We start from the raw sequence: 26,103 nt of genomic DNA on the forward strand, positions 1-26,103 counted from the left end.
GAGCATCCATGACCAAAAAGACGTACATCGTGAGGTCACCTTGGCTTTCGGCTTCTCTGTTAAATTGAACGTTGATGCCTCCTCCGTCTCCGAGTTTCCTACCAGATCCGTGAGCGTAATTGTCGTCGTTACTTCTAAAATCGAGCCACAGACCGTACTTGTTTTTTAGATAGTCTCCGAGGTCACAACCCGTCAAATTTAAGTCTTTAGCTACTCCGCGCCCGCTTTCGGTATCACTGTCTCCAAAGAACTTGTTAATTTCATTCCAGTGTTGATATTGAAACATGCCTTGACTGTAGAGTTGATTTGGTTTACCTTCTACAGTCACCGATGTTTTGGTTAGTTTTGGATTATAAAATCGCTGCGGGCTTTTCTCAGTGGGATCTTTAAACAAAAACAAAATACCCTTGAGACTCCTGATGGGTTGATTGACGCTGACGTTCCAAAGTGTGTCCGATTTGTTGACGGATCTAACTTCTAGCGAGTGGATTTTATCAAACAGATATTGCATTAACCCCTTGTGTTTATTTCTGATGGTGATGGCTAGGTCTCTGTTGGTCACCACTTCGTATTCGAGAGACAAGTCTGAGATACTGTACATCGCCGCCGTATCTGAACTGTTGACTACTTTATCGTGATCGTTAAACTTTATCTCGTACGTCAGAGGTTGTTTTAAACCGCTGGGGTAAAAAGGGTGATGCGAAGTCAGTATGTCAATGTCTAGGGGAATACAATATCTGTTACCATAGACATCCGCGATAGCCTGATCTTTACCGTTGTTGGAGCCCGCGTTAGCATCTTGAGCCCCCATTCTTAGTTTAGACACGTTTTCTTTTTCTATGCCCGAGTACGCCATGTTTCGAGTTGCCGAGCTGTTGATCCAATTGTCTTTAAAGTTGTGATACACGTCGGCGTTACGATAACTTATAATTTCGTGACCTTGAAGTCTGACGCTGATTTCACTGACTAAATTTCTGGCCAAATTGCCAAAAATGGTTCTATTGTTGTCACCTCCACCTTCGAGTTCTAAACTAAAAGCTAGTTTACAAGTGTCGGGTACGATCACGTCGTCTACGCCCAATTGAGGAAACTTAACTCTCAGCGTTTGCCCCGCCGATATACTACTAGGATTGTGGGTAATGACCACCTCTTTTCTCTCGCCCTTGATAGATCTGGGTATTTTTAATAGCCTGCTGGGATTGAGCTTTTTTCCGTACGCATTCATTTTATTTATACGAGTTTTAAATTTAAAGATATCTGTAAGCCAATAGGCCCACCAAAAGCGTTCCTCCCGCGATAAACGCGAGTTCTCTTTCTATTTGTTGGTCGCTAGGCTCGTAAAAATCTTCGAGTTTGGGTTCGCGTTGCAGTCCTACGGGTAGTTCGGTAGACTGACCACTCACCTCGTTGTAGTAACGTAACGCTCGGTCTACGTTGGAAAATGTTTCTTTAGAGACATTTTGTTTTCTGATACGTTCGTTGAGAAAATCTAGATATTTCGTTCGTTCTCGTTGCCACTTATCTTTGGCGGCTGAGAGTTTTTCTATCGCTAAATCGTGTCTCTTACGCTCCTCGTCGACATCCCTCTGTTTCAGATTTGAAAAGAAAAAGTTTGACCCCGTAAAAGCTAAGGCGTTGACGATCGCGCCTCCTAACATCATAGCAACGCTAGCCATATTATTATAAACGTCTTTTATATTAAATAATATGCAAACATTAGCTAAACTGTATTATAGCCCGAGTGGTTATTGGAGAGGTGAAAGCGCCGTCGACCATTTACACGATAAAACAAAATTCGATAAAAAGGTAATCAGAGATTGGCTTAAAAAACAAGCGATCTGGCAAATTTATCTGCCGGGTCCTGCATATGCACCCAGGCCTACGAGTACTTCGCGAGAGTTTGAAACACCAAACGATTTTCACCAAATGGATGTGCTATACCTACCCTGGGATAAAGTAAAACGCAAGACTTATAAATACGCTTTGACGGTTGTCGACGTAGCGAGTCGATACCACGAAGCAGAACCTTTGGTTTCTAAAACGGCGGATTCCACCAAAGATGCCATCGTCAAGATTTACGCGAGATCGCCTTTGAGTTACCCTTAAACGTTGAGAGTAGATGCCGGTACCGAATTTAGGTGCATTTAAAAAATGGATGGCTTCAAAAAACGTCGAGATTATCGTCGGCGAACCCGGAAACCACCGGTCGCAGGGTATCGTAGAAAGATTTAATCGAACGCTAGCCGAGAGACTGTTTGGTCATCAGTACGCTCAAGAAATGTTAAATCCCGAGAGTAGAAACACGCAATGGGTCGAGCGATTACCCAGCGTGATCAAAGCTATAAACGATGAAACGACGAGATTAATAGCTAAAGCACCGTCAGAGGCGGTTAAACTTGAACAGGTCCGGCAATCGCCGGCTAACCCCGTTAAAACAAAAGAGCAACAATTACCGCAAGATGCCATGGTTAGATATTTATATTACCCGGGCGAGCAAGAGGGTGGAACCTCGAGAAGAGCCACGGATCCCATTTGGAGCGTAGACATTTATAACGTGGAAAAAAGAACGAGTCAATTTAAAATGATTAACGGTAAAAAAGTCACGACGGGTCCTACACTTTATTACCTTCAAAACGGCCCAAAAAGGAGTTTTGTGAGACAAGAGCTTCAAGTCGTACCCGAGGACACGCAATTACCGCCGTAGTGACCAAAAGCCAGCGTGTTTATACCGTCCGGTAAAATGTACCTCTTTGTGTCCAACGGACTCAACGATAGTTTATTTTGAGATACGGTGTAAAGGATGTGATTTTCCGATCTAATGTGAGTCATTGTTTCGTAGTGAGATTTCTTGTTTAAGATGCAGTCGTAATAGTGTCGGTGTTTTAATTTCTTAGAGGTGACCGATTTTGTGACACCCTTGGCTTTTTTCAGGTTGATGTCAGCGGTTAAAATCGAGTACATTTTAGGTCTTATGCAAACGACTTCTTTGACTATTTTACCTCCAAACTCGTCTTTAAATTTACCGATCACTTTCTTATTGGTTGGGTCGTACAAAGGATGATCCGTCGGATAATTCGAAAGGTCGTAGTGTTGCCCGTTTTGCTGCATATCTTTGTATACGTCGTCCGTGTGCACTACGAGTACCAAACTGTCTGTATCTGTGTACATCAACCTGATTTTATCTTTATACTTGTCTTTCAAATGGTTGTAATAAAAATCGTACATCAGCGTCTTTGAGAGATCTAAGATGCTCACTCCGCAGTAAATGGGTTTGTTTAACAAGGTTTTAGTCTTGTACGTTTCGACAAACGACAGGTCACATTCTGGAAACGGTGTTGTTGTTTTATAGCTCGGTTTTTGAATTATTTTTTTGTATTTTTCTTGATCGCTCTCGTTATTGTCTCTCAGTAGGTAACCGTCTATTCGATTTCTAACGTTTTCCATCGTCTTACCAAACACGCTGTTATTCATCAGTTTAAAAATTTCATCCAAGGCGCTTGTTTAAATTTTAACACGCGATGTACCTTTTTTAGTTTCAAGCCGAGTTTGAGATACATCTGCAACGTAACGTAGTGCAACACATATTTTTGTTTTGGATTAAGCGTACACGTTAATTTTTGTACGTCGCTACTAGGTTCGGTATCCAATAACTCGTTTTGATAATCAGACATCCAATCTTGGGGTATGACCATATTTTCGGGTGCTAGTGGATAATCGTTATGCTTAGCGTGTAGATCGTGCGGGTAATCGAGGTCTACTTCAAAAAAGTAACCGGTGTTGGACGTTTTCTTAAGCGTTAATATTCTTTCTTCGGTAAACGGTTTCGAGGGTGTCCATTTAAAATCGCTGTACGGTAGATATTGACTCATAGCCCAACCGTACAGATTGTTGGCATCCAGATAAGCGATATAACTCGAGGGCTTGTTTGAATCGTAGTCATCGAGATATTGATTATTGGCTTTGTGATGTCTCATTCCACCCACGCTCGATATGCCTCCTCGTTTTGCTTTTTCAAAAAATAAATGTTTGTCTACGTCTTGCAACAGTTCGAGTTTAGCTTTTGAGTGTTTCAATAGAGCATCCCACGACAATCCGGGTGCGGTAAAATAATTGGCTGGATCTAACCCGTAGTTTGTAATGCACGTTCTTCTAAAGTTTTCAAATACGCCTGCAAGTAATAACGTATCGGTAGTCACGTACAAGTCGTGATATTCTCCTAGATTTTGTATATTAAACTCGTTCCACACGCGTTGAGCTCTGTCGTAGTCTTGTTGCGATATATGTTCGTCTTTTAGTCTGCTATAAAACTTGCCGATGGGTGGTAGGCTGGTCTCTTGAAACTTATCAAATGAGTTCATATATTCGTAGGGATAAATTCCTTTTTGTAATAGCAAGTCAGGATGTTTAAAATGCTTTTTGAGTAGCTGAAACGACTCTTTTGGACAAGCTTTCACTAATTTATCCAACGAAGATGCCATAAAACTAAACGAGTCTAAAAATCGTAGATTTCCTATCGAAAACGAAATATACTTTTCTGAATTTTTAGCGATCACTTCTATTTCTGTTTGACTATCGTATTCTGAAATACTCTGCATGATCAAGTGAGCGTCGTAATTTTGTAAATTGTGAAAAAAGACTGGTATCGGTGTACAACCGGGTTTAATTTGTAGTTTGAGGTTACAATAAGCGTGTGCGGCACCCCTATAGTTACCAGTGACGTGGCAGTGATCTCTCACCTTTCTAAATTTATTAATGCTCTTTTTGCAGTCGAGACATTTAGACTCGATAAATCCCTTACTATTTTTGTACTGATATTCTTTCTTTTGTTTTATCGTCTTGGGTTCTCTGGGTTTCTGGCACTGACAGTTGCTCGAATAATTGGGATAAATTGGTTTTTCGCAAATCCAACACGCGTTTGTTTTATCGTGATGGTCTTTAGCTCGCTCGTTAAATTTCATGGTTTGGGGTTTTTCAAATATGCAATTAATATCGCTTTGTAATTGTAACAACGTCGTTATAAATCTAGTTGAAGCGTCTTTGCCTCTATAAGTCTCTTGATACGCATTTTTACCGTCGCATCGGACGACAACTAGCGAATAACCGCTAGCTTTGTGAACGTTAATCTTTTTTGTGTTTGTCTCTTTGTCTGAGTGAATAGGTTTAGATGTTAGTGTCTGTGTGGGTGTTGTTGTTTGTAGTATGGATTCAAAGTCAGCATAAATGACAAATGGTGCTTTTTGTTTGTGCCTATAGTTTTTAAATTCTAATATCGGTACGTCTCTTTCGCCTGGTTGCCCGTCTATGTATTTTGGTTTACCCAGAGGAAATACAATCTTTGATGGATGCGCATCTATACCCTTACAATCAGCGATATGTCTGTCTAATTTGTTTTGATTGGTAAAATGACATAGACATCTTCGACAAAAATATTTCTTACATTTATGTTTCGTAACGTCGTACATCAACCTCGTAAAATATTTTATCCAACAATAGTGATGCTTGTCACCTTTAGAAATCAAAAGCAGATCGATCTCTTTTGCCCCGTAGTTTTTAGACACGTATAATGGATATATCTCACTCTCATAACCGTATACGTTTATCGATAAATTATTTTGTCTTTCTATCTTGGGTATCTGATCGACCGGTGTCGGAAAGTCAACGCCTTTAAAACTGAGTCCGTCGTCTTTGGTGTATACAACGGGTTCTTCTTTATGAATTTTATATTTAGGATTATTTCTTATTTGATTTTTTACTTTATCCGTATACAACTCAAGAGCAGCTCTCAAACACCATCTCAAACACTCGTCGTCTTTGTTTTTGATGTTTATCATCGCCTGTTTAATTTTAAGATGTTCGGGTAGGTTTATGTAAGAACTACCTCTCGCTGGATTATATCTGTTGATGTTGATGTATAACGCCATTATCTTTTTTAAAACCCAACCCGATCCTTGATTCGTATACCTTTCATCCTTTTTGAATAGCTCTTCGATCTCTTCTCTTAAAGCCTGTTTTATTTGACTTTGATTTAAAACGGCTTTTGGCTTGCTATAATGAATAGCTTCGATCGTATCGATCGTACCATCCGGTTTGGTTTTTTCATATTTTATTTTGATTGTGAGCTCCATTTTTAAACCTCTCAGCTCTCTCAATTCTGACTTGATTTTATTGACTATTTGTTCCTTGTGCGAATCAAAAAACTTGATCAAATCATGGTTATAAAGTCTGGGGTTTAATTCCCAGTTTCTGTAGTAATTTCTAAACCTTCTCGTTTCTCTAAAAGCTGACTCTGTAAAGTATTCGGGTTGTCTGTATGTTTTAATCGCTGAGATTAAATCTTTTTTCAAAACTCGTCCTTTATAACCCGTCGGTACGTATTCTAGATTGTGTTCGTCTACAATCTGTTTGAGCTCATAAAGTTTCTTTTTCCTCAAGTTTTTAAATTTACTTTCATAATGTTTTATCCCCTCGATGTAAACTTTACGAGTAAGAAAAACATTTTCATTGTGCGGTATATTATACCGCTGTACGTAATCACGCAGCGTGGCTTTGTTCCATTTAGAATATCCTTTGACGGTCGGTCTGAACATATTACTCTCCATTTTATTATAGGAAATATAATATTTTTTTTTTCTCATTTTTTTTGGAGGTCAGACTTTGGATTTATAAGCAATCAGACTCACCTCATTCGTGCCTCAACACGTTTCAAGGTCACGTGGTGGTGACTCACACATTTTTCAAGGTCGCGTTGTTTAAGCCAAATTGTTATCGTGCCTCAACACGTTTCAAGGTCACGTGGTGTTGACTCCCATATTTTTCAAGGTCACGTGGTGGTGACATCACCTCATTTTAGCGACGACAGATTTTAATTTTTTTTTTTTTCTCTCTCTCCCGGCGTCAGATATTTTTTTTTTTTTTTTTTTTTTTTCTCTCTCTCTCTCCCGGCGTCAGGATTTTTTTTTCTCTCTCTCTCCCGGCGTCAGGATTTTTTTTTTTTTTTTTTTTTTTTTTTTTTTCTCTCTCCCGGCGTCAGATATTTTTTTTTTTTTTCTCTCTCTCCCGGCGTCAGATATTTTTTTTTTTTTTCTCTCTCTCTCTCTCTCTCGCCCGGCGTCAGATTTTTTTTTTTTTTTTTTTTTTTTTTGAGATCGGGGGATACTCCTATTTTTCCAAAACCGAGAGCGGCGTGCCCAGGCTCGCCGCAGATTTTTTCGATTTTGGTCCCGTACCCCCGCCCCCCTTACTACTAAGGCAGATAAAAAGCGAAAATCCAGTTATGCGATTAGTGTTTTTCCGGACAAGGGCGGATACAGAACATACTTTAAAAAAAAATGATTTTTCCAAGAAGTTGGTCACAAAAATATGGCATTGGGCCAGCTGAAGGGCGCCGAACAGTGTTTGATTCTAGATGCTCTTTGGTGACATCTGAGGCAATTTCTGACCACCTTAACCATTTTTGTTAAAGAAAAGATTGTGATGTACGCAGTACCTGCCTTTATTGCGACGTCGCGTAAAAATACAATTGGTCCTTTTTTTTAGGTTGGGGTTTTGGGAATGGCCCTGTTGCTCGCCCTGGATCACCCCCTCGGTTGAAGAGCGTTTAATATCAGCTCGTTTGTAGTGAGCTATGTATTTCCTGATTTCCATTTACATGAAACAAATACAAATTAAACTACTCTTTATACCTGTCGAATGTTTCAAATTTATGTCTTGATTAAACTCTACATACATCAGTTTCTGTAATCGCACTAAAGGGAAATATTGGTTTGTTCTTAACAGATCAGTAGTCATGGCAGACAGTAGAATTTCTGGAAGTGATAATATGTTTGAACACACCACCGCTGCATCGACTGCATCACTTATCTATGCTGTCCCCGATAATTTAATACGGACGATTTTGCAACATCTGAGTGCGTCTGACCTGTGTCACGTGGCATCATGCTGCTGTTGGCTACGCAATGCAACCAATCAGGATTCATTATGGCGCCCTCTTTGTCAAAGCAAAGGATGGGAGCACTACGGCACAACCACAGACCTTGCCAAGATAGCCTCCTACGGACCTTCCGAGCAAGCAGACGGCGCTAGTGGAGCAGGGGACGACATCGTCACCTTCCAGAAAGATAGGATCGTTACTGATGACAACACAGCGGGTTTAACTAGCACTTGCAGGTGGAAAGGCGTCTTCATGAGAGCTTACCATCTAGATAGAAACTGGGCTACAAATTTCTCTCATTTCAAGGAGATTTGCCTTGGTTCTAAAGAAGAACCCCATCGTAAACGCTGCAGGGTTCGTGTCGATGGGGATTATCTAGCATTTAACGTCGTTCTTGACGCAATTCGGGTCTATGACATTCGGAAGAAGACCCTTCAATGTGTTATTCCTTCTATGGAAACAAGGGAGACTTGGCCACCGGACGGAAGCAATTACGAGTTCAGAGATGGCGTCATTGTGACGCCTTATAGTGGTAGGCCACTATATGTGTTTGATGCAATGACAGGGAAGCAGCTGCACAAGATAAACGGAAACTGGGGCCATAGCCATGTGTCACTGTTCTTTGATGGTGAACTGATCATCACCTATGTGCAGACTGATAAGAGGGAAAACAATGAGAAGTTCCGTGATATTCACGTGTGGTGTGTTACAGACGGCCAACTTCAACGCATCCTAAAAGTGGACCAAACAGACGGTGTCTGCGTTTGTTATAACGTGGACTATCGGAACAAGATGGTAGCGGCTGTCTATGATGATGACTACATTCGCTTGTGGGATGCGAGGAGCGGAGAATGTTTGCATAAATTAGAGTGCCCAGGGGAAAAGTCCCAGGTCAAACTCGGCGATAATGTTATCGTTGGTTTCAGCAAGACAGTCGACATGAGAGTGTGCGTTATTATTATTTGGAGCCAAGACACGGGAGAGTGTCAAAAGGTGATACGTGAAGTACCATCAAACAGTTATCACAGACACCTGGTCGTGAATAATTTAATTCTGTTACCGGGTAAGAGAGACTCCACACCTGACGACCCGATTTTTTCCCTGTACGTTTACAATCTACGTACAGAATCGGTAACAGAGATGGTGAATTATTCCATCACTGATGAAGGAAATGGGAGCAAGCGCGTCTACATTGCATTTGACAAGACGGTGCAAGGAAGAGTGAAAACATGGAAAAGGGTCGTCTACAACGCCACTCCAAATGGCTTGGTACGACTCTTTGATATTGATCAAACCTATATCATCTGGATTGACGAAATCAGAAAAATCTTGTATGACGAAAAAGAACGAAGACTTATTTTTCATCATTACTGGTAAGCCAGTGCCGACACATCCATTTAAGGAATCTACATCAATAATCTTCCCTCAATAATTCTCACATACATGCACATTGACAATAATACCGTGTCACAACGGAGCTCTGTCCAATTGTGTACTACACAATGGACCACAACACCATGAACTCAAGGCATAACTGAGTAAAAAGCGATGGGAATTTTTTTTCTAGAAGATACGCGTTTTTTTTTGTTAAATCGTTTTCATCGCTCAAAGCCCAGATCTGCAATTTTCATTTGGACATGCCAAACGAATACTCCTAGAATTCTATTTAAGTTTTTTTTCTCTCTCTCTTTTGACTTGTTTATAATTGCATACATGAAGGCACTGCTGTAGATTTCTCGTCACGAGCGAAGCGATTGTAAGAGGTTTTGTCCCTGCTACAAGCTTGTATTTTAACACATCGTGTAGCTGCACATTCGCCCATTAATCCTGTTTTACTACCACAACAAAAGGGAACTGAGAATGAAGGGTCAAGTTTATTTTAAGTCTAAGTATATTCATCCTTGGATCACATTAGTTTTTTTAAACTGTAAGAGTTATCGTTTAAATATCGTACATCCGACCACTTCGTAACCAAATTCCCATCAAAAAGCAGAATTTGTAAATCTGCGGCTGGACAATTATAGACCATGTGACATTAAATTGCATGTAGACGTCGCATGATACCAACTTCCAGTAAATTTGTTTTCTTCTGCACTGTATGTATATCTCCTGAAAATATGAAAGGTTTGAAAGTGATGACTTAAAGTGTTTATATCGGACCAAACATTATGCAAAATGAGCTTAACTGTTTGGGTTGCCCTGCGTTTGCCTGTCAGCATGACGTCACTGGGCCTTGGTCTTTACCTAGATACGTTCTAAGCATTATATATTGAGAAATGATTTTAAACGATTGATGTTTTCTTTACAGTAGGCCCCTAATATATCTCAGTAAAAAGCTATGATAATGACATGGAACCGAACGCAAATAGCCAAAAAAAATTGCAGTTTTGAACTGTGTCTCCTTAAAACTTTGAATATGATTAGTGGAGATAATCGTTTGCACATGTACATAAATGTTGAGCAATTTGATGAATTAAGCATCTCCTATGATGTAGTTTGAATAACGTACTTTTATTTCGAGAATTTTCACGTATATAATTTTAGGTAATGCAAAATGTATCTTTTTCAGTAGTTGATTTTGCATATTTTTTTTTGTCTACAACCTACTTCGGGCATGCAACTTGATTAACACCTAACATGTTAATCTGATTTCATGTCACCAATGTCACTCTTGGAACTTTTACACTGGCATAAATAGGTAAGAGATGACAATGTAATATAAGCAATATTCATACATATTGAGTTACCCGTATAATAGGTCAACTCTTATGGAAATGGGCTGGTCTGTATTAACGTCCAATGAGCCATGACTGAAACTGTGGATCGACCGGAACAGTTTTATTTCTATAATGTCTAAAATTCCCAATTTCTATCTCAAATGCATTTTACGAATGCACTACTGATTGCCAATCACCGAAGTTTAAGATAGATTTGTAAATAAGATGGAAGTGTTTGAAATTTAGGCTCTGGTATATTTCAGGCCTTATGATCTGTAGTTACCACATTGTTCTCTTGTTTGTGTTCATTAACTGCTGACTTACACACCCAACTAAAGACATTCCAAAATCGATAACAAAATCCACAAAAACACAATAATATCCTAAATCAGAGGTGTGCCCATTTGCAGCGGACACACTGTTAGTAGAAGACACACGGGTTTGAACCATTATGTTCTTATCATACAAAGGACTTCCATTTCTATTCCCTCAACCAATTTAATATTCCTAGAATTATGTTTGTTTGTTTTCTTTTCTCACATTTATAACTGGACATTAAATAATTAAAAATGTGAATTTATAAAGCTGTGCCTATTATATAAACAGATTTTAACCTTTCATATTCATATAAAACATTATCCTACAAACGATTGAACAATTCCTACGTCCCCCAGAAGTCGTGAGAAAGTGGTTAATTGAAGCATGTATATACTGCAAATATAGAGTGAAAGTAAAATGTTTAAATGTAAATGAGTACGGTACTGCTTACAATGTAACTGCTTTGAATTAACATTTCCCAATCAAGTTTATGTAGTCCTACATGGAAACAAACTCATATATTAAAAATAACGCTGAACGTTCGTTTTAAAATGTTCCGTTTGCCATATTTATTGGAATATGACGGATGTAGCAAATATATTTTTTCCCTCATTTTTTAAATGTATTTTAAATCATTGTTTAGTTATGCTGGACAATAATGTAACCTAACAGGCATCTCCTGAGACATAATTTGACGTAGTTAGATTCAGCTTATTCTGGCACAGATAGATTAAGGTAGAGCCAAAGTTATTTTTGTCAGTAGATAACCTTAAGAATTTTTTTTTGAGGCTTTGCATGGTGGAGATACTAAATAATGAAACTCTCCTGAAGACGGTCAGAGCATACTGACCGGAACGTCGAGTTTATACCTCTGGTTCTTTTGAGAACCATTTTCTTAGCTGAGAAATTATTTGCACATGGTGTTTCCGCAAACCTTTCATTATTTAGTAGATGACTTTACTCATTTATCGACCCCTTACATAGTGGTATGCAAATTCGATAGGCTCTTACAGTGTTTCATATTACATGTGATGATGTATATGTAGTGAATGTCGAAATATTGTTTAATTAATGCCACCTGGTTGTCTGTGAGTAAACTGATATGTTGGTTGCAAACACACATCTAAATTATTTTTTTCGTATTATTCTGTGCACATTGTCAGGGATAATTCTGGAGGAGTATGTATGCAAGAATTATATGCGTCTTTCGGTTTCAATGTAAATTCTGCGGTCTGGTTTATCCACACCTTGTGTACATGTTTATGTGGACCACACAGTGAATGTAATGCCGACCCAAATCCACACGCGTTTGTTTACGGTATATTTTGATTTTTCTGTTCCCCTTCCCTTTCCCTTTGTTTATACTTGTTTTCTAATCTAGGTAGTTCTCGATTTGGTCCCTTTCTTCGATTCACCGATGATGCTGCACGTGTGTTTCCTCGATTTACACCATAAATAGAAACTCACACCCAATCAAGCCGAAGCCACAAAGTTTCACTCAATTTCGTGAAAGGCAGTGGTCGGGGTCAGGCGTCTCGGTTCGGTCACACGGGTTCTCTGATCGAGCTGTGTGAGCTATATACGTTTCGAATATTGTAAGTATATTCAGCCCTTGTGCACCAGTGATGTGTATTCAACGAATGCTTTCTCCCTGAATTTAACCTGAAAGAAGCTGCTGTACTCATGCAGGGATATAGGCCTAGTCCATCGCAACCATTACACCTGAACTCGCAGTGCCGTGTACAAGTGCATGCAGCATAATTACAGTACATGTACTGCGAATGTCTGCGTACGCCATGTTGAAAATCCCCATAATGCTTATGACCGTAGTCTGTATGAAGCTACTGTTGACACGCACGTACAGTACTTGCATCAGCACGTAGTCATCTGTGTGACCAGGAAAACACTTGAATAAGACATGTAAGTAGTTTTGATTTGGCATTAGCAAAACAAATAAAAAAAAGTAGGAGCTGCATCTGTCTGAAACGAGGGATTCAACAAGGTGTTTTTAAAGTGACTTTAGCTTTGGAAATCCCAGTCCTATATTGCTAGACATTACAAATTCTCAGTGGCTAGTGTATGCATGGTGAGCATAACGTTCTAGAATGATTAGGTAGGTCAACAGAAATTGCTGCTCGGATTATCCCTTTCATGACCGGATATTCTTAGTTTTATCAAAACAGCAGGGGCTAGAGACATTTTGTTTTGTTCAGATGAATCTACTTTGGATTCAATCATGTAACTGCCGATAATGAACGGGCTAAATAATATAATTAAGAAATTTATATAGACAAGTGTGGACATGGATTTTCATAATTGGTTATGATCCAAAGCACCAGTTAGCTTGGCAGGTAGATTATTATAGCCCTAGCTAGAGATGATATTATGACTGAGGCATGGGTGACACCTTGAATTAATTTGAGAAGGGGGCCTAATTTGCATAAATCGTAAATAGCCGTCATGTACTACATTTACCTTGTTGTTGTTGTTGTGGTTGTTGTGGTTGTTGTGGTTGTTGTGGTTGTTGTGGTTGTTGTGGTTGTTGTGGTTGTTGTGGTTGTTGTGGTTGTTGTGGTTGTTGTTGTTGTTTTTGGTTTTTTTCATGGAAATTCTGAATTGGGATTCTACTCAAATGTCCTACTTACATATTTTCTTAAGTATCTTCCTAGAGAGCTATAAGAATCTATTTCCCAAGTTTGGTGCTTTGGTAGTTTGGACTAGTCGATTATTAGATCACTTGAAAATGCTGTGTGGTTTTATGTGAATACTTCGATCCTTATCATTGTATAGGTTTCCACGGAATCTTAATGAGTTGTCTGTGTCATATTTAACCCCAAACCAATATTACAGCAACTGTCTACAAATTTTGTGCCAATCGACTAAGACGTATCGGAGTAAATATTTTTATTATATATGTTATGGTTGTCCTTGGTGCTGAAACAGTAAATCATAGTAGAATAATATCAAGAGATATAACATGTGTTCAAATAGATCAGTGAAATGAGATGATTAGCTAGATCCCGGTGCGATTAACATTGTTCCTCTTCATTGTTCCACATCACCTAATTTGCAGTGAAGATTAATTAAGATGCATGTTCTGCTTTCCACGTGCATGAAATTCTTTTAGAGTATAGAAGAATCATTGAAACACAATTTATCATATCACAAGTGTAATGACTACTCTTTATACCTGATGTGCGTTTGAAATTGATCTTTCAGATCAGTTCCTTGAGTTGCACTAAACAAGAATTGTTTTTTTCTCCAGATATCTGTAATGGCAGACAGTAAAATTCCTGGAAGTGGTAGCATGTGTGAATACACCGCCACTTCTTCGACTGAATCTCTTATCAATGCTGTCCCCGATGACTTAATACAGACGATTTTACAACGCCTCAGTGCATCTGACTTGTGCCACTTGGCATCGTGCTGCCACTGGCTGCGCGATATAGCCAATCAGGATTCATTATGGCGCCCTCTTTGTCAAAGCAGAGGATGGGAGCACTACTGCACTATCACAGACCTGGCCAAGATAGCTTCATACGGACCTTCCAAGCAAGCAACTGGCGCTAAAAAAAGGTCACATCAGCGTCACCTTCGAGAAAGATTGGATCCTGACTGATGAAAACACAGCGGGTTTAACCAGCACTTGCAGGTGGAAAGGCGTCTACATGAGAGCTTACCATCTGGATAGGAACTGGGCTACAAATTGCTTTCATTCCAAGGGGTTTACCTTGGGCTGGAAAAAGCCAAATGACTATCACCGCATTGTTCGTGTCGATGGGGATCTCTTGGCAATTGACAACGAATTCACAACCCCTCAGTCAATCAAGGTCTATGACATTCGGAGAAGGACCCTTCAGTGTGTTATTGCTCCTGTCGAATCAACGATCGCACCGGTAGCTGGCGGAATCAAGTTCACAGATGGCGTAATTGTGGTGCCTTGTCTTGGTGGGGTGGCCTGTGCGTTTGATGCAAGGACAGGGAAGCTTCTGCAAAAGATAGACTTACACTTGGGCAGTAGATATATGTTGTTATTCTTTGACGGTGAACTGGTCATCACCTATGAGTGTGCTGCTAATAAGAGGGAAAACAATGAAAAGTTTTGTGACATTTACGTGTCGTGTGTCAAAGACGGCCAACTTCAACGCACACTAACAGTGGATCTTACAGACGGGGTCAAAGTTTGTTATTATAACGTGGACTATCGGGACAAGATGGTGGCGGCTGTCTACAATGATGACTACATTCGCGTGTGGGATGCGAGGAGCGGAGAGTGTTTGCATCAACTTAAATGCCCAGGGGAAGAGTCAAAGGTCAAACTCGGCGATAATGTTATTGTTGGTTTCAGCAAGGCATTCGACATGGAAGTGTGCGATATTATTATTTGGAGCCAGGACACTGGAGAGTGTCAAAAAGTGATACGTGAAGTACCATCGCATAGGTATGTGCGCCCTTATGCATATGTCCTGAATAATTTGATAATATATTATGATCAGATCTCCGGGCCTGGCGATCATTTTTATTTCATGTACGTTTACAATCTACGTAAAGAATCGGGAATGGAGAAGGTGCATCATTGCGGCGATCCTCGCCGAAACGAAACAAAGAGCGTCTACATTGTATTAGAGGAGCCAGAGTACCGGTGTGAGAAAGCATGGCCAAGTGCCGTCTGCAACGCCACTCCAAATGGCTTGGTACGGCTCTTTGATGCTGGTACTAACCATATCATCTGGATTGACGACATCAGAATGATCCTCATTGACAATAAAAAACACAAACTGCGTGTCCATCATTACTGGTAAAGCAGTGGTGACACCCAACCAATTCGACCTTTACAAACTGAAGTATTATCACCGTAAACACAGCTATCATGTCAAACCACAGCTCCGTCCAACTGTTTAGTACACAATGGACCATGACACACTGAACCCAGACATAACTGAGTCAACAGCGATGGGAAAAATATATTACTACAGGACACTTGTGATTTGTTGGTTTTGTTTAACCATTTTCGAATATTACATCCTAAACGTGCCATTTCCATCCCTTTTGACATTTGAAGGTTATATTCCTAGAATTCTGTTCAAGGCGGTTTTTTCTCTTTGCATTGTTTTTTATTATTGCATACACAAACACCTTTCTGTAGATTTCTCATCACGACCCTAGACGTTGTTTCTGAAACCAGCTTTAATTTTAGCACATCGTGTGGTTGGACATTGAAGAGAATGAAGAGTCAAGTGGACGAAGTATTAGTCATCCTTGTATCACATCAGTTTTGTATACACTGTAGTGTTAAGAGTTCTTTCACTCGGGAGGTCACACACTGAGTATACGGTGTTTATACGTCGGTGAAGGGCAAACCCTAATGTGATGTTAGAGTTCTCATTTTGTTTCTGTTGTTCCGCACATAATGTAGCCAAGTTCGCGCAAACAGTGCGTTATTTTTAATAAGTCACTCATGAATCTTCTTGCACAAAAATTAAGAGAAAAACTCAATTGAATAGCTTTATATGTAAATACGCGCCTGTACGTCAACCTGGTTTAGCATTTCAAATGCAAATGAATATTATAGGCTATACGTGACATTTCTTTACAAAACTGCATGATGTGGTCACGTGAAGCCTGCTTTCAGCACACGGTTCTCTTCTGTACCACATATTACAAGAAGTGTGAATGGCTTGGAAGTGTTGACATGTACTGTTTCATTTTGGTCAAATAACATCCCAAATATCCTCAAGCCTTTGGGTTACGCGGTGGTTTTCAGTCTGCATGAAGTCACAGGGCACGTTGTGTTTACATTCTTAATATATACAGGGCGTATCAAAAAAAAAGTCATCCAAAATCAATCGGCCAATACGCACAAGTTAGGAAATTGTTGACTATTAAACTGATTCTGTCTTAAATGGCTTTTCATTAGCTTTCAATTGATACCATAATTACACCTTTCCAGTCACAGATGACTGAGCACCATTGATTGCAATGCAAAGGGACAAAACTTCGTTTTCAAAGTTTGCTGAATATATATAAGTAGTGAGTTAAGCTTTCGCAAGAATGCGCTGTCACTGTGGACTGTGCGTTAAAAGGGTATGTCAGAGAAAGTTGTTGCATAAAATGGTACATGATAATGTTGTCCAAGAATGATTGATCATTCCAGCAATTGTGTCTATCGTCAACAACACCTACTCTTTCAAAGTCTGCCTGATTTAATGGCAAATTGAGCTGTCAAACAAGAGGAAGTCGAAGGGAATTATGGGTTGAGTGTGAGGAGAGAGACAATCATTTCAAATATTGTTTTGTTTACTCATTAAAATAGTAACTACCTAATGCAAAAGTGTACTCAAATCCTATCAGCTTGTTCGTTTGCCCAACTTGACATGGCTTTGGCTATGCCTAGTTTGTGGTGAAAAATCTTTTGAATAATTTGTAATTGATGGACAACATAAGGTACCATTTGAAGCAACAACATCTTCATCACACCCTTTTTAACGCACTGTCTATAGCTTCCACAGTGCACTCTTCTGATAGCTTAACTCACCACATATGTAATTTCAGTAAACAAGAAAACAGAGGGTTGCTTGCCTTTGTTTTGCAAGCAATGGTGCTCAGTCATTTTGACCGAATGTGTAATTATGGTATCAATTGAAAGCCAATAAACTACCCTTTAAGATGAAACGTGGGGTGAGATGGCCGAGCGGTTAAGAACACTGGACTCATGCTCTGGTGTTTCAGAGGCAACATTGGCGTGGGTTCAAGCCCGGGCCGGGACACTTGTGCCCTTGAGCAAGGCACTTAACCATTATTGCTTCGTCCTTCGGATGGGACGTAAAGCTGTAGGTCCCGTGTGTTGTATAAATGCACGTAAAAGAAGCCAGCAAACACTTATCGCTAAGAGAAGGGGTTCGGCCCGGTGTTTCTGGCAGATATCCTCATACATACACCATATGAGGCTGTACGCGATAGCCACACCAGGCGTTTGTACAGAAGCTAACAGATACAGAAATCACTTCAACAGTTTACGATTGTCTAACTTGTTAAATTCGATTTTCATGATCCATGTGATTTTGGACTACTTTTTATAAACCCTGCAGTGATTGTAAATGTTGCGTGCAACTGAACAACAATTTCTAAATGAGTGGTTTGTTTTCATTGTCCAGTAGTATATCTCAGTAACTGCTTATCCAACGGGCATGAACATGCAACAAAGTAAAAAGCAAAACAATAATTTGCGTCTCCACAGATATTTTAATAAAGGTTACTGGTGTGGAGAGAATTGTTGGTACATATATTTCAATTCTGAACAATGTGAGTAATGAAGCAACTGCTTGAAAACATTTTGAATTGCATACTTTTGACTTGGATTTATATATAATTAAGGTAAAGCAAGATGTATTTTTCAGTATTTGATATTGCACATTAATTTTTGTCGATATACTTAGTTCAGGCGTGTAGTTTTATTGACACATAACATGTATCGTTATTGATTGTTGAAAACATTATTTCCCAATGTAAGTCTTTGAGGCTATAGGTTTTCCCTTAAAAAGAGAAGGGTTGATTTCTTTTAATTGTAAGATATATCCATGTATGATGAGTGACCTTTATGATATCTCAACTCGTTTGAGAATGGGCTGGATTGTATTGAAGTCCAATGAGCCATGACTAAAACTTGTGGTTAAGTCAGAGCAGTTTATTCTTAATGTTCAAAATCAAACTCAATTATGGCATTGATGTACCAAAACAGTTAGTCTTTCTTGTGTGAATTTTTTTGTTGGATTCGGTTCAGTGTTTTGAAACAAAGGCCGTTAATGTACCATGTAAGGGTCATTGCGTTTAAACAGTGATATTCTTTGAACAGATTTTGCAATTTCAGTATTTCTTTTATCTTAAAGTAGTTTCTGAAATTGGCTTTCTAGTCATTATTGGTTTTGGTGCTACAATTTTTTTTTTTTGGGGGGGGGTTGCGTTCCGTTTTTTTGACTCATACTGTATAATACAGTTCTCAGCCAATCACAGTTTAAGGATGGGTTTGTGAATAAAGTCTGTGAAATTTAAAGTCAGTTAGATTTAAGGCCTCTTCAAGCTCAGATTTCTAACCCCCCCCCCCTCTAAGGCATGTCAATCTTATATTTCTAGAATGGTGTTCTATATTTTTTATACAATAGGTTTAAAAGGCAAAAATTTAAAAGGCAAATGTGTAAATCAGTGCCTACTATTGGAACAGGTTTCGATATTTTAATAGAGCGATCCTAACTATGCCTACGACACACAAGTCTTGAGAGAGTGGTTATGAAACATGTATACTGTTAACAAAGATGTTTCAAGTGGGTGCTGCTCTCGCTGTAAAATAACATTTCACATACAGTGAATCATATTCATGTAGGCCCACATTGAAACAAAGTCCATTAAAAAATATCCGCTCAATGTTCGTTTAAGCAAATGTCCGTCTTCCCAGACATTGGAATATTATAAATGGAGAAATGACGTTCCGTGCATGAATTTTGAAATCACTGCTTACTTAGGTTGAACAATAACGGACTAAATAGGCATCTCTGTGGACATAATTTGAAGTGCAGTTACATTCAGATCATCCTGAATTCTTTAAGAATTAAATTAAAGTAAAGCTTAAATTATTTTTTTTTTCAGACATTTGGAGGCCTTTATCTAGTTGAGAGGCTTTAATAGCCGGCCGCCGCACGAGGGCGCTATCACGACCAACCAATATCGCCAACGAACCCTTCAGAACAACGTCGAGATCACTATTAAATCTTCTGTGCGCATGCGCCCCTTCTGCAGGCAATTACTGTCCATTTTCAGTCCCACATACTACACACAACAAAAGAGCTGAGCAGTGAAATGGCACAAAAGTCTTGCTGCAGCTTTTAACCTACTGGAAACAAATTGAGAGTTTTTATGATTTTTTTTTTCAATTGCGCGCTGCATTTATTAGGCCAAGCAAGTGCACGCGCATTACACAACCAATAGCAAGTGATCTAAACGTTGTTCTGACGGGTTCGTGGGCGATATTGGTTGGTCGTGATAGCGCCGTCGCGCGGCGGCCGGTTATCGCGGCGGCGCGGCGGGCTTAAACGCTATCGCGTATAAACAGTAACAACGTCCAGCCTCTAGACTAGTCTTTATCCAGAGATCCCAACGTGCCAAAACACAATAACGTCTTTTCAACAACACTTTTGTTGGCCGGGTTGTTTTTACAGCGTCCAAATGAACACATTGTCGGAGATAGTTTCCACGTTTGATTCGAGGGCCAGGGTTTTTTTTAGTCAAATATTCTAGTCGCATTTCAGGTTTGAAAATTATATGTGTACATGCCTATTTACTGGAATAATCTGTACAGTTCAGCACAGTTGCCTGCGGTAACACTTCAATGCGCATGCGCCCATCCTTTCAGCACTCTGTATCAACTTGAACGTTTAACCTAAAGGCTATTGTTGCCATGTAGGGACACATAATAGTCCTATTCAACTGCAGCCAATACACCTGAACTCGCAGTGTTCACGTATACAAGTGAATAAAAGCACTGAATTCTGTATGCGACACGCTGGAAATCAATATTTGCTCTAGAGACAGGACTGTGTCTGCACAACAGCCATTTTATGGTAGTCCTCAGCCCTAAACGGTAAACTGTTTATGACTTTGGATTCGCAGCGTAACACTGGAATTGCGACATGACAGCAGATATTTCACTGACTCTACCGTAAAGTCAGATTGGCGTAGCGGTACTTTCTTCGCCTTCCACCGCTGTGTCCAGGGCTCTGTTCCTGCCCCGTTATGTGGATTGGTTTTTTTTTTCAGTCCCTACCTGATCCCCTAGAATATTCTTCTGGGGTTTTCCTTCCATCTCTAAGACTGTAATTTCTTCTCACTGTCTCCCCAGCTCAACAGGTTTCTTGAGGCTTTCGCTGAGATACTGTAACTAGGGCTCTTGGGGAATCCTTGTAGTCATTACCTGACATGAATACTAATAATGCCACCGACACCACGAAGTAACACCGTAGTACAGATAAGTGCTACTGCGTGAAAACCGCTAAGTGGCAAGTCTAAGTTTCGCGAAGTACCACTCAAGAGTGCGCGAGCACGCGGACACTGGCGCGAACGATTTTTGTTTGCACAAAGTTAGAACACTTTTACGAGAAAATATTTGAATAAAAGCGTTTTACAGTGTTTGAGAGGAATGTAATTAATCCATATTCTTGTAAAATTCTAGAAAATTTTAATATAAAGCCTTCTAACTAGTGAAATAAAGATGAATCATGTTACTTCGTGAAAACGACAAAATACCGATCGAGCGCCCGGTGGACTCGTTTCTGTAAAATACGCTCGCGTGGTGCAACCTCAAGTCCACTTGAGTGTTACTTCTTGGTGTCGCTGAAAATAATCGGAAAATATACCCCTTTGATGACATTCCCATAGACTTGTGCACAATGCATTCCCCCGACTTTCCTGACCCCTATCCCAATGTTACCTTATATCTTACCGCCATGCATTCTGGTATTTCTACCTTTCGGACTACGAGCAAGCGATCTTGCCTATTTGCGGCAATAAAACATTGCCTCCAAATAGGAGCTGAGGCATTAGGAAGACAATGAAATGATGATCTAATTTTTTTTCACATCCAAGTGGGAAAAACAACGTTTCATTTGATTTAAAATCATAATGTATCGGGACCCAGCAATCAAGTTGGGAAATCTGGAAATAAATTACATGGTACAAATCAACACTTTTTCTTTGGCAATCTTTTTGGAATGGAGCGAGATGAGTACCAAACGTTTGGGTCCTTTTCTTTTTATTTGGGCTCTCCACGTCAATTTGGGATGAGGCCAGTGAATATGCGTCAAATTAGGGTCCGCGAATGCCTTGCAAAGGGAAAGTACATGTAGATGTACACAAAAATCATTGAAGCTCGACACAGTTCTCTGCGATAATGCGCATGCGCCCAGGCTGTTCCATTCAACACTCACTATCAACTTGAACCTTTCACCTTGAGCTATTGTATTCATGTAGGGTTAACCTTTTCACGTGTACAGTTACACCTGGATTCAGTGGTCGTTTGCGCGTGATTACAAAACTGCTTTATTTCCGTGCGCCATTTTGTCAATCACTTCCTCATAGTGGCTTGGTTTGTGCATGCAGCAACAGATGACCCGCCCTTGCACTGTTTCGTGTTAGCTACATCTGTACGTACATTTGTATCAGCAATATGGGGAATCTATCAAGTAAGTCCATTTGTTTATTGGCATAGTCGTTAAAAACGATTTTAAAAACAACACTTCTTTTAATGTTGGATTTCGCTGGCTGTTTTTATACAACGACCATAAGTATGCCTTGATATCGCATATAATGCGATATCAATAAAAACAAACCTATAAATAAAAACAACCTATTTCTTACAATGGAGAATCCTTATGGTGGATTTTTCAACTTTAAGTAAAGTTCCTGATTATGGGTTATCGATGTTAAAGCTCCCCAAAATGGCTAAGGGTTTTAAACCACGATGATGACATCATCAGCTTAATGTAGAATGTGTCAAGCATGGGAGAGTTGTTCAATTAAAACAGGTAAAATCAAATGCAATCCAGACATTGGAGTCTCGTCCCCATGAGCTGTCATTTGGTGTACCCCAAGAATTTGCTAATTCTTTCTGTTTACCATAATACATGAGATTTGCGGAGGATGAGGAAAACAAGTAAATACTATTTGGCCGTTGTGTCGTAATATGCCTGGGCACCAAAAATAACGTGATGTCATTTGATTACACTAAAATAAAACAATGCCAAAATCTTGTCGACAGGTCTTTGCGCCAAGGCCGCTGACAGTAGTTCTGAAAGTGACAGTAAGGATCAGTGCGTTACCGACGCGGCCAGTGGGTCTCCTATTTGTGCTGTCCCCAAAGACTTGACGGGTTTACAGGATCAGAGTGAAACTGAAATTTCGCGTGAGTATTAAACTGCTTTATTTCCATGAGCCATTTTGGAATCACTTCCTCATAGTGGCTTGGTTTATGCATGCAGCAACAGTTGACACGCCCTTGCACTGTTTCGTGTTAGCTACATCTGTACATACATTAGTATCAGCAATATGGGCAATCTACCATGTAAGTCCATTTGTTTATTGGCATAATTGTTAAACATGATCATATAAACAACACTTCTTTTAATGTAGGATTTCGCTGGCTGTTTTTATACAACGACCATTAGTATGCCATGATATCGCATAAAAAAAAACCTATTTCTTACCAATGGAGAATCCTTATGGTGGATTTTTCAACTTTAAGTAAAGTTACTGAAAATGGATTATCAATATTAAGCTCCCAAAAATAGTGTCAAACCACGATGGTGACATCATCAGCTTAATGTAGAATGTGTCAAGCATGGGAGAGTTGTTCAATTAAAACAGGTAAAATCAAATGCAATCCAGACATTGGTTATCAGTCTCGTCCTCATCAGCTGATATTTGGTGTACCCCGAGAATTTGCTAATTCTTTCTGTTTACCATAAAACATAAGATTTGCGAAGGATGAGGAAAACAAGTAAATACTATTCAGCTGTTTGGAATTGATCCCCGTTGTGTCGTAATATGCCTTGGCACTAAAAATAACGTGATGTCATTTGATTACACTAAAATAAAACAATGCCAAAATCTTGTCGACAGGTCTTTGCGCCAAGGCCGCTGACAGTAGTTCTGAAAGTGACAGTAAAGATGAATGCGTTACCGACGCGTCCAGTGGGTCTCCTATTTGTGCTGTCCCCAAAGACTTGACGGGTTTACAGGATCAGAGTGAAACTGAAATTTCTCGAAGTGATAGTTTATGGCAATGCACCACTGCTGCGACTTCTGGATCTCCGATCTATGCTGTCCCCGATGACATAATGCAAACGATTTTGCAACATCTGAGGGCGTCTGACCTGTGTCACGTGGCATCATGCTGCCGTTGGCTACGCGATGCAACCAATCAGGATTCACTCTGGCGCCCTCTTTGCCTAAGCAGAGGATGGGAGCACTATGGCACCACCACCGACCTGGCCAAGATACCCTCCTACGGACCTTCAGATCAAGCAACCGATGCTCATGGAGCAGGTGACAACATCGTCAGCTTCCAGGCAGATAGGATCGTGACTGATGACAACACAGCGGGTTTAACCAGCACTTGCAGGTGGAAAGGCGTCTACATGAGAGCTGACCATCTGGATAAGAACTGGGCGACAAACTGCTCTCATTTCAATGCATTTGACCTTGATCAGGAAGAAATCCCCCGTCCCGGACTTTGTTACCATCATTATGAACGCCGCGGGGTTCTCGTCGATGGGGATTTCCTGGCAATCGAGAACGTATCTGTACAAATCCCTGTTGGTGACATTCGGAATGTAAACCTGAACATGTCTGAAACAATCCATGTCTATGACCTTCGGAATGAAACCCTTCGATGTGTTATTCCTTATATGGAAACTGCGGGTCTATTCAAGCTCAGAGACGGCATGATTGTGGTGCCTTTGAAAAGTGGAGTAGCCTGTGCGTACGATGCAAGTACAGGGAAGCTGCTACAAACGATAGATGGAAACTGGCGCGGTCCCACAGTGTGGTCATTCTTTGATGGTGAACTGGTCATCACCTGTGTGCCTACTTTCATTAGCAGATCAGTATGGTACACGGTCCACGACATTTACGTGTGGCGCGTGAAAGACGGTCAACTTCAACGCATCCTAACAGTGGACCCTACAGACGGTGACTGTGTTTGTTATAACATGGACTATCGGGACAAGATGGTAGCAGCGGCCTTCGAAGGTGACTACATTTGCGTGTGGGATGTGAGCAGCGAAGAGTGTTTGCATAAACTAAAATGCCCAGGGAAATATTCAACGGTTCAACTCGGCGATGATGTAATCGTTGGTTTCAGCACGAAAGGTGATGAGTGCATTACTACCATTTGGAGCCAGGACACGGGCGAATGCCAAAAAGTGATACCCGTAGGCCTACCCATCTCCAATTTCGTGAAGGGCATGTACTTGTGTAACGCAGAGCTTATAAATCATTCGATACTACTAAAGTTAAGGCGCAAGCTCTGCAATCCGTTCCGTCCTGTGAACGCTCACAATCTGCGTGGAGAATTTGTAATACAATTGATGAGTAATACATATGAAGAGCAAGGAAACGGAAGCAAGCGGCTCTTCTATGCAAACAAGCCGACAAAAGGGAGTCAGAAAACGCGGAATGGGGCCATCTTCAACGCCACTCCAAAAGGCCTGGTACCACTCGTCGATGTTGATACTTCTAAAGACATCATCTGGATTGACGACATCAGAATGATTATCCGTGACGATAAAGCAGGAAGACTTCTTGTCCACCATTACTGGTAAACCAGATATCATGACGTCAAATCGGAGCTCTGTCCAATAGTTTACTAAACAATGGACCATAACTCCCTAAACTCCAGCCATAACTGAGTAAACAGCGATGGGAAAACGTTTAATGGACCTGGACACACGCTTTTTGTTAAACAATAGGGCTAGGACCCAAGGAGTTCAAACTCCAAGACTTCAAGAGTCTAGAAGGAAAGAGTTTGCATGGCTTTGCAGACAATACCATGGTAAATACGCATGCGCAGTTGTCATACATCACCAAAAATGAATGATTTTGAAAGTGTTTGCTCGGAGTTAGCTAACACTGGCCAACAATGTGGTCAACATCACTAAAACAATCATTTCATGATGAAAAAGTGCTATATACGCTTTCAAGCACCAACAACTGCACATCGAAAACTTGAATTTATAACTCTCATCTAACAACTGCGCAGTTGTTAAAGCCTATCATGTCATAACATATATTGTTTCAAAAAAGAGCAGCGACGTGACACCACTAATTATGCAGCATATAGGGAGGTTGCTGATTACAAACTAAAAAGGGGATGATGATCATCGTGTTCAAAGGCCGTTTGAAGCCACGCAATAAATGGTCCAGGCTTGCGGTCACAGTGCTTTAGCTAGGACATTCCCGAGGGATTGGATGTTAATGGTCAACATGTAAGTCGCCCAAGAGTTTTGACTCCTTGGGTCATAGCTCTATGGTAATACATTTTCGTCTTTTCAAGCTCAAACCTGCGATTTCCATTCCCCTCTACATGCCAATCTA

At 40.2% G+C, this 26,103-nt stretch overlaps 1 protein-coding gene across 1 annotated transcript; it reads left to right on the plus strand.

Moving 5' to 3' along the window:
• The first annotated feature begins 12,551 nt into the window (after nt 1-12,551).
• Nucleotides 12,552-15,767, plus strand: LOC119735146. Its single transcript, XM_038208848.1, has 2 exons — nt 12,552-12,885; nt 14,231-15,767. Exon 2 carries the CDS (start codon nt 14,634-14,636, stop codon nt 15,765-15,767), a length of 1,134 nt encoding a protein of 377 aa, XP_038064776.1. The 5' UTR covers nt 12,552-12,885; nt 14,231-14,633.
• Nucleotides 15,768-26,103: the final 10,336 nt, after the last annotated feature.

Source organism: Patiria miniata, unplaced genomic scaffold (assembly GCF_015706575.1).
Source record: "Patiria miniata isolate m_02_andy unplaced genomic scaffold, ASM1570657v1 HiC_scaffold_29, whole genome shotgun sequence".
In the NCBI taxonomy this organism is placed as follows: Eukaryota; Metazoa; Echinodermata; class Asteroidea; order Valvatida; family Asterinidae; genus Patiria; species Patiria miniata.

Coding starts and splice junctions, on each gene's coding strand:
- LOC119735146 (XM_038208848.1), top strand. CDS start 14,634: ATGAGAGCTTACCATCTGGATAGGAACTGGGCTACAAATTGCTTTCAT.